The 10,130-nt window shown below is 32.9% G+C and overlaps 2 protein-coding genes across 3 annotated transcripts in view; one reads left to right on the top strand and one right to left on the bottom strand.

Annotated features, from left to right (window-relative positions):
• The window catches only part of LOC106473126 (ATP synthase lipid-binding protein, mitochondrial-like), a 10,605-nt gene extending 8,972 nt beyond the window's left edge, over positions 1-1,633 (top strand). For both annotated transcript variants that reach the window (XM_013933806.2, XM_013933807.2), the window contains exon 6: positions 1,266-1,633. In XM_013933806.2, the coding sequence (XP_013789260.1) occupies positions 1,266-1,429 (164 nt within the window). In that variant the 3' untranslated portion in view covers positions 1,430-1,633. The remainder of the gene's footprint in view (positions 1-1,265) is intronic.
• Positions 1,634-3,193: 1,560 nt separating this feature from the next.
• LOC106473127 (protein lifeguard 2-like) overlaps positions 3,194-10,130 on the bottom strand; it is a 15,856-nt gene continuing 8,919 nt past the window's right edge. Inside the window, exons 6-7 of the mRNA XM_022401622.1 lie at positions 6,939-7,121; positions 3,194-6,736 (exon numbers count right to left, since the gene is read on the bottom strand). Of these exons, the coding sequence (XP_022257330.1) occupies positions 6,966-7,121 (156 nt within the window). The 3' untranslated portion in view covers positions 3,194-6,736; positions 6,939-6,965. The remainder of the gene's footprint in view (positions 6,737-6,938; positions 7,122-10,130) is intronic.

Below are 10,130 nucleotides of genomic sequence, written 5' to 3'. Positions count from 1 at the left end.
GAGTGAATGTACATATAGCTTGGATGTTTAATATCCAATCACCTGTAGTCTGCACAATAACAACGGGTCTGTTTAGGAGAGAGTTCATTTATCAGGAGTGAATGTACATATAGCTTGGATGTTTAATATCCAATCATCTGTAGTCTGCACAATAACAACGAGTCTGTTTAGGAGAGAGTTCATTTATCAGGAGTAAATGTACATATAGCTTGGATGTTTAATATCCAATAACCTGTAGTCTGCACAATAACAACGGGTCTGTTTAGGAGAGAGTTCATTTATCAGGAGTGAATGTACATATAGCTTGGATGTTTAATATCCAATCATCTGTAGTCTGCACAATAACAACGGGTCTGTTTAGGAGAGAGTTCATTTATCAGGAGTGAATGTACATATAGCTTGGATGTTTAATATCCAATCACCTGTAGTCTGCACAATAACAACGGGTCTGTTAGTGTCGAGGTAAGAATGAAAAATGTACACTTAAGTTAGTTACTTTGCACTTCCGTAATGTGATAAAGTTCTCATGATGCAATAGTAGATCATTCAGGGTTTTAAAATTGTAAAGTCCAGGAAAACTTAATATGTTCCACCTGATATGATACGTAACAGTAAAGCAATATTCTAGTTATTTTGGCCAATATAGTTTTAAAAGATTTTGAAACTGAAAAAAAATCAAGATGTGAAAGCAGTTAAATTTGCTTCCATTTGTCTTGGTAAATTAAATGAAACTTGTGTGAATTACCATTGACTTCAGGTCAACTTCTGCTGTATAGTATTAACACAAAGTATTTATTGAAACCTGTAAGATTAAAACTGTCTGTGTTAATAAGCTTTAGCTGCTAATTGTTAGTCAATAGAGTGACATAATGAAACAAGGTGTTCATATTCTTCATAAATTATAGTAAATTAAAATCTCTTGTAATTTAGTTCAATAAATTATTGTACAGCCGTGTTGTATTGTACAGTCAACATTTGGTACCTCCTATTGGTGGATTTTTCATTGAAGCCTGATAATGTTTATGATTTATAAGTATTGATCATAACTTTATTTATGTTCAAGGACATTTTGATTATTTTCAAATGGTGGAATTCAACTTTTTGAAAAGCAATAATATTGATTGTCATTCACAAAGAATCGTAAGCAATTTCTATGAAGTTTATTTCCTGTACCCTTACATAATCTGAATGATTATTCTTAACTTATTTCAAGCTCATCAAGTTGAATTGCAAGACATTTATTTTTATTTTTCCCCCTCCAACAGGAGCTGGTATTGGTAGTGTGTTTGGCAGTTTAATCATTGGCTATGCCCGTAACCCATCTTTGAAACAGCAGTTGTTCTCGTACGCCATTCTCGGGTTTGCCCTCTCCGAAGCTATGGGACTATTCTGTCTTATGATGGCTTTCTTGTTACTTTTTGCTTTTTGATCATTGCTACAATTTATAATTGTTTCTTTGATCATGGCAATTAAAAAAAAAAGTTTCAAAGGATCAGGTAAAATATAAAATTCGTAATTACAAAAGCCCGTTAGGTATTTTGACTGAAATAAAAACAAGTTTAGCACATGGACATAGTGTAATATAACTTGTAGTTGACTGTAAGCCATTTTTGAAATAAAGACTTGAAAATTGTGTAATGTTTGAGATATATGAAAAACAAAACAAGAAAGTAATCAGAGTATATTAAACATATTACATTCTAAGCTATCTGTCTTCACTTGGCATTTTCCGAGAGGATCAACTACATGCCAAATATCAAAGTCAATTTTTTAAAGTTGAGTTGGTTAAATGTGATTATTAACACACCAAACAAACTTTTAATGATATTAGTGTTGTATTTCTAAGGATTAAAAATATGTTTTGGTGACTATTTCAGCAATGATTTTCAGATGTATTGGTGTATTCAAATATAGGGTGATAAAATCATGATTCACCTTTAAGTCCAGACCATAGTAAGTCACGTTAGAGGTTCACTGACTGTTTCTCTTATTACAATAATTGGTGGGAAATGATCCTATTGTGACATTGTTTTCGATATCAAAAGTACACATTTCAAATAGTGTAAGGGTAGGTTGTATAGAAGAAAGTCATAATCCTGTACAACACTTCAAAACCTATAAGAAAGTTCTGTTTTATGATACACAAATGCTGTGTTGAATAATTTTCGAAGCTACTGTCACTTCAAAACAGAAATAATGTACACCAAAAGGAACGTTGGAAAATTGTAGAGAATGTACGGCTTCTGTCACTTCAAAACGGAAATAGTGTACACCAAAAGGAACGTTGGAAAATTGTAGAGAATGTACGGCTTCTGTCACTTCAAAACGGAAATAGTGTACACCAAAAGGAACGTTGGAAAATTGTAGAGACTGTGTTAAGTATACACAAAAGTTGTGTATTATCTGAACATTAGTCATGGGGTTTTGAATTTCTAAGAAATGGGTTAAAGAATAAGTTCTATTTATTTCAATTTCACTGAGGTTAACTAGTAATAAAGGTATATTTGCTGAGGTTAACTAGTAAAACAAAGATAAAAAAATTGCAGAGGTTAATTAGTAATAAAGTTAAAAAAATTCGCTGAGGTTAACAAGTAATAAAGGCAAAAATTCATAGCCATACCAACAGTCTTAAGCATAAAACAACAGGGTATTTCCATGTTAAGTTTACATTACCGTGTAAGCTATACAGCTACCATAGATCTTTTATCTTGATTACCTTTTGGAATACGTGGTAGAATACATTTTACTTCCTCTGTTAGTCTCTATAAAGAACCTGATATCGGGCATGTTAATACAGCCACATCTTGCACAAGTTTCCACTATCAGCTTGATGTTTTAAAATGCAAGTGATTGTAATTGATTTTTTTTACAAAAGTTAAAACTGTAACATAACGTGGTTAGTAGGACTTAATAAAGTTACTCGTAATTGTCGAGCCTGACATGACTTGTACAGAATTCAGCCACAAGAACTGACCACTGTATATCTTTAAATTGTTGCCAGTTTAATAAGTTTCGTGACTTAATGATGGTTTGTTTAGTGTTGAAATTGGCCTCCTGTTTATATGATGATTTTTCATGCAGACAGATAAAATGCATTTCCTATTAAGTATTTATCTAACACTAATAATTAAAATTCTGGTCATTACCTACATTCCAGCTATACAGAAGACATCAGAATTCACCAATACAAGAATAAGATCACACTCAAATTGCTTTATTAAACCCTGAAACCTTACAACAACCTAAGTTACAAATCTTTGTTAAAAAATTTGGTAACCTCTGTGGATGAAATTCAACAAATTTCTTAACAAATGTTTTACTCTTGACCAATCAACTTGTTTTTTTCTTGTTAGGTTTGTAGGAAAAGGTGCTACAAGTTTAAATCAAGTATTTTAGTTAAATGCTAGGAACGTTTTCACAAGGTTTAATGTTAAATATATATATATTTTTTCTTCTTCTCTGAAATAAGTGCTTTATGGGATACTCCTCTCACACATTATAAGGGTCAATATATGACAATAGAATGTTTAGACTTCAATAAACCACATTTAAACAAATACAAGCAAACAAAGTCACAGTTTCTAAAATACACTATATCGATAAATTTAAATTCAAGATTTAACTTGCCTCGTTTCCATCTTTAAATATTTCCAAACATAAATCAAAGCTTGCCATAAAAATAGCTGTAACTATGTTGATTTTCTTTAAAATCGCCTGCGTTTTACAATATTTCTATTGAAGTGCATCATACATTAATAAAAGTCTACAATAAAAGTAAACTTTGGAAATGACCATTTCTTTAACAGATATATATATAACGTTGTCTAACATTAATAATTAACCATAACAACAGATAAATATCTCTTGCATTGGAAATAAACTTAAGTTGCAGAATTACTGTTGGACTGTACACATTCAAACCCAAGTTTAAAAAAAAACTATCATTTTACACATATGTATAAAATATATACACAAATAAAGAACTAAATTATTTAGGAAAAAAAATTACAAAACCATCTTGCATAAATGAACTCGTATCACAGAATCTACTTGTACTACCACATTTTCAAGTTTTACACATCTATACGTGTAATACATTCTTGCCTGTTTAATCTTCCATTGGTTGGTTCCACGTACATGCTTCTAGAATATGAGAAAATTCTGGTATCTAAGAACTTGTTTAATGATGCAAGTAATTGTTTTCTTTTTATAAAACTTTAATTTCGTTCCTAAATGTACAACTTTTAAGACTTTGCTAACATTTCAATCATCTACAGATGCTCCATGGCTCTTCTATTTTAAAATCAGTGTAAAAAGTAAACAATATTCAAAATAAAGGTAAAAAATCTGATTTTTACAGTGTATTGTTCAGAGCTTGAATCTTTAAAAATTTTCAAGTCATCTCCAGGTCTGGCTTATTATTGAATTATAAAATACGTATGTGAAAGGTTCCATGTTTATAAAATCAAATCTAGCCAACAAGCCAGTGTAAGCCTAAAGCTAGTGCATCAACAAACCACGAGTTACTGAAAGAATTACAAGTTGTGTGTTATGTTTTTTATAATCTATTCATCATGGTGGTGAAACAACCTCAAACTGATAGTTTTGTGAAATTTGAAAGTACTTCTAGTAAACACTCGGTACAACAATTCAGTACCGAAAAAGCCTTACTTCATAGACCTATTTACTCAACTTGGCATCTAGTTACAATAGTGCCCTCTAGTGACACTTGTATATTGACTAGGATTATCATAACCTTAGAAACTATCCATGTACTGATAAACTGATCTTTAATATAATGCAGTATTAACAAAAATGCTGGATAGCATATACATTGATAAAAGCATCAAAAACACCCACAAAACTATGCAATAATTCTTTTAAACAGACATTCTAGAAACTTGAAAGTTTCCTTTGCTTGATGACTTTTGAAAATGTCACACTAAAAAGACAAAAATATCCCACATTCACATGCAGGAAATAACTTTTTTTTTGTTCCAATGGTTATGGGGAAAAGATTATACAAAGATTCTTAGAAACAATCAGCCTTCACATTCTAAATACCAGAAATATGACCTTTACTAAATCTTCGGCAAGCATAACGAATTAGAAGAAAAAAAAAAAATCGCAAGGTTCATATATATCTTAAACTTTTATATTATGTTTATAAATATTTCATTGTTTTTTCAAAACCATATAAACATTGTTATTCTTAAAAGGAAGTTTGCAAGTATTACTCCAGAGTTAGGATAATAGTGAATAGAAGACTTCACGGCTTTAGAAATACGTTTGAAGTTTGATCAAAATTCGTCATAAAACTTTTGTTACGTTAAGAAAAGTAATACATTAGGTTCTGATGATTTGTACACTAAACTATGTGTTGAACGTGATACTTAGTGTCAACATAAAGAAAGACATTTCACGATTTACCCAAAGTAGCTATACTTACTGCATTTGCTCGAATATAATGCGCACCCAATTTTAAAAGGTTAAATTTGATTTGTTTTTTTACACATCAGTTGTATAAATGTATTGAATAGTTTCTAAATACAGTAAATGACTATCGATGTATTAAATTTTTTTTGGAAATCTTTAATTGAGATTTTTTTTACATGTCAATTTTACAAAATTAATTGAAAAGTTTATATGTGGTAATACACTAAGCTAATCATTCATCTTCACATAAATCTTCGTCGTCGCTAGAACATTCGCTACCATCAGATCTCCTTCCTCGAACCCTTGCTTCATCCTCTTCTGATTCTCACAGCATGTAATCATCTGTCTCGTCCATTGTATTGAATATGCAGCATTTCTTAAAGCTTTAATGATGATTTAATGATTTTTGATATTAGCTTCTAGTAAAATGCCTAACAAAATTAAACATGCACGAATATAACGCGCAATCAATTTTTTGGTAGGTAGCTGGAGGGAAAAAAGTGTGCATTATATTCGGGCAAATACGGTAACTTCTATTTATTACTGAGCAATGCTTACCGCATGTCGATTTCAAGCAGGCATGAAAAACATACCAAGTGTTAAAACATTTATAAGACTAACTACTTTAGGGATATCTTGGATAGCAGTTTAGAGAATTAATACACATGCCAAGTTCTTTGAAAAGTGAAAATAACATTCCGTACGTCATTAATAAGAAGACTCGTCAAACATGCTGGTACCAGAGACAAAATATATTTACTTTTTCATAATGGTGGCACAATTTTCAACCCGTGTAATTTCTTTTTAAATATAATAATGTATTCATATTTTGAAAACTTTGTACACGTATATATATATATTAATCCTCTATCTACCTCAATTTTACCGGTTTTAACAAAAGGGGAGAAACATAAAACCTTATTTATTACTATCCTGTCTTTCAATCTTCTTGCAGTAACGAATATACACGAAACAGAAAAAAAAAAAAGGCTGAAAACATTATCAGATCAATGCCATGCAAACGATATTACTATTAGATTCTTATTAAGTTCAAAAAATATTTAATAAAATCATATCTTAAATTAGTTTAGTAGAAATATTCTAGTACACCAAATACAATGCATAATTCAAATTTACTGAAATAGGTTTAAGAAAATAGGATGATTGAGTGTGTATAGTGACTATTAGTTTTTAGCTGCTCCTACAGTTCTCAAGGTAAAGAGTCAGAGCTGTATCCCTCAAGAGAAAGAGCATACTCATGTTTCCCTCCAACAACCAGCTGTGTATCATACACCAGGTACTATAAATGAGAAGAAATAAAATAATAAAGTCAAAATTTACTCTTGACACATTCTCTATACAGTTTTCCGAAATGAAGACTGAGGTATGCATTTGGGAAACCATGAGCTATGAACATTAACATAGCAAGAAACAATATTATGGCTGTTAATAGCAAATCAAGTTCAGTATGGAGAGCTACAGTGTTACTAAACCAGACTTACGTGTGAGAAACAATATATTTCCGAGGCTTATCCACGGTTTGCAAACCCCACAATATCCAGGATGAAGGAAAAGAGGAGTACAATATCCACATAAATATTGAGAGCGGCCATAATGTATTCTTCTGGAGATAAACTGTAGCGATGTTTTCCTCCAAGCATCATTTGGGTGTCAAAGACAAGGTACTAGACCCCATAAATATAATGAAAAATGTAACCATTAGATACTACAATAAAAAAATTAAACTTATATAAGATCAGTACATTAAATTCAAAAAAATGAACAACTGCCTTGTTTTAATAGAAGGAAAACAATAAGTTGCCATACTAAGCTGGACTTCTTAACGTGTACACGTTCACTCTGGACTTCTTAACGTGTACACGTTCACTCTGGACTTCTTAACGTGTACACGTTCACTCTGGACTTCTTAACGTGTACATGTTCACTCTGGACTTCTTAACGTGTACACGTTCACTCTGGACTTCTAAACGTGTACACGTTCAGTCTGGACTTCTTAACGTGTACACGTTCACTCTGGACTTCTTAACGTGTACATGTTCACTCTGGACTTCTTAACGTGTACATGTTCAGTCTGGACTTCTTAACGTGTACATGTTCACTCTGGACTTCTTAACGTGTACGTGTTCACTCTGGACTTCTTAACGTGTACATGTTCACTCTGGACTTCTTAACGTGTACATGTTCAGTCTGGACTTCTAAACGTGTACGTGTTCAGTCTGGACTTCTAAACGTGTACATGTTCAGTCTGGACTTCTAAACGTGTACGTGTTCACTCTGGACTTCTTTACGTGTACACGTTCACTCTGGACTTCTAAACGTGTACACGTTCACTCTGGACTTCTAAACGTGTACACGTTCACTCTGGACTCTTCTTAACGTGTACACGTTCAGTCTGGACTTCTAAACGTGTACGTGTTCACTCTGGACTTCTTAACGTGTACATGTTCACTCTGGACTCTTCTTAACGTGTACATGTAAGTGTAAACTATACTATCGAAATGTTTGAGACAGCAAACCTCCAGCCAGTTAAATCTCGGTGAGTTTACACATAAATTCCATTGGACGTATAAAGATCACCATCTGTCACAGACTGTCAGACACCACTAAAAAAGGAGCTCCAGGAGGAATTGTTATTGGTGAAGTACTGGTAGTATGTATGTATGTTCAAGACATTTCATTCACTTATTCATACCAAGATGGTTGGTTAATGAGCTGAAGAAATGGATGACTGCTGAACATGCTACTTTAGAATACCAGCTTGAATGCTCAAAATCAACTCTGAAATGAAACTGTACATCTGGTATTAAATCTATCAACCAGGAATTTAATGAGATAAGACTGACAGTGAGCCAGAACATCCAGTGTGTAGCTTGTAAGCCACACGTCACAGTCATGAATGCATCAGCTCTAATGTTTCTTTATGCATAAAAATTGGGGTGAAGAATGATGGAAAAACAGCATGTGGAATAATGAAGTCTGCTTTTAAGATAATGCAGTAGTATTATGATGTAGGAGTGTTTTAGTTGGATAACAGTTAAACTTCTTCTCCTATTGGAACATTCCGAAGAATACTCCACTGTCCGCATTCTATGGTTGATTATTTTCTGTTAAGCCTGAAGCTACACAATGGGATGTCTGTGTTCTGCCTGCCTTGAGTAACAAAATTTGAATTTCAGTGTTACAATTCCACAGACTTACTGCTGAGCCACCAGGGGGAGGGGTGCATTCCATGGTGGACCATAATTTTTCAGAATAACAGTGTACTACACCATTCAACTTGCATGTCCAGTTTGGCAGTGGTTCAAGACAAATAACTTGTAGAATCTGCCTTGGCTAGGCCACAGCTTCAACTTGAATCCAACTGGTCTTGGACAGAAAGGAAATCCTACAAATAACTTGTAGAATCTGCCTTAGCTAGGCCACAGCTTCAACCTGAATCCAACTGGTCTTGGACAGAAAGGAAATCCTACAAATAACTTGTAGAATCTGCCTTGGCTAGGCCACAGCTTCAACTTGAATCCAACTGGTCTTGGACAGAAAGGAAAGCCTACAAATAACTTGTAGAATCTGCCTTAGCTAGGCCACAGCTTCAACTGGTCTTGGACAGAGAGGAAAGCCTACAAAATGTCCAAACTTAAGGAGCTGCTTTGCATGAGAAGTACAACATTTGTTAGCAAGCATTAGTAATAGAGTCTATGCTACACCTAATACCAATAGTAGGTCCACTCCCTATTAAAATGGACCTTCACTGACATGATTCCCATCTTCTTAGGGTGTGCTGTCCAAGTACCTTTGGTAATCTAGTATATTTGATACTTTTTTTTCTGTAAACAACAACTATAAGTTATAATCAATCAATAAGATTTTCTTTTTATCAATTATCATCACACAATATTTATTTCTTTATCAATCTATAATAAAATTGGTTAAGGTCAGGAAGGAGTAAATGAGTTTTAAAGAACTACATTTTGTAACCCTTCTTTCTTTACCATTGTTTTAACACCAACCTTTATTATTACAACTTGGATTTTAGATGATCAATAATGGAAACTCACTACGACTAACAATGAGACAGATTCTTTAAATTATCTTTCATACATTTTTTTGTTTAACACTTTCTTCAAGTTAATCCTACAGTTACTGATAATGTCATTATGGGCCTCACTGGCTTTTTAAACACATTTTTTAAAACTATTTTTACACCAAGTTGATTGTAGGTCCATGATTTGTTGGCTAAAGTGGACCTCATAATATACAGGTTACACAAAAAAACAATAATTAATTCTACTAATTACTGCTTGAGTCTCCAGTGTATTTCACCCAACTGAATGTGTTAATCTACCCAATGTTTTGTGAATGTGTTAATCTACCCAATGTTTTGTTCAGTTCATATCGAAGAAAACTGTATCAAAAAAACATGTGAATGGTAAGTAAACATGTTTGTAGTTTGAGGGATAAAAAGCAGAACTCAACAATGAGAACACCAGATGTTTGTAGTTTGAGGGATAAAAAAACTGAACTCACCATTAAGAGTACCAGATGTTTGTAGTTTGAGGGATAAAAAACTGAATTCACCAATGAAAACACCAGATGTTTGTAGTTTGAGGGATAAAAAGCAGAACTCAACAATGAAAACACCAGATGTTTGTAGTTTGAGGAATAAAAAGCAGAAC

The sequence above is a fragment of the Limulus polyphemus genome, unplaced genomic scaffold, assembly GCF_000517525.1.
Source record: "Limulus polyphemus unplaced genomic scaffold, Limulus_polyphemus-2.1.2 Scaffold5910, whole genome shotgun sequence".
NCBI lineage: Eukaryota > Metazoa > Arthropoda > Merostomata > Xiphosura > Limulidae > Limulus > Limulus polyphemus.
Note: the sequence above shows the minus strand (reverse complement) of the source record. Positions and strands in the feature narration are given on the sequence as shown.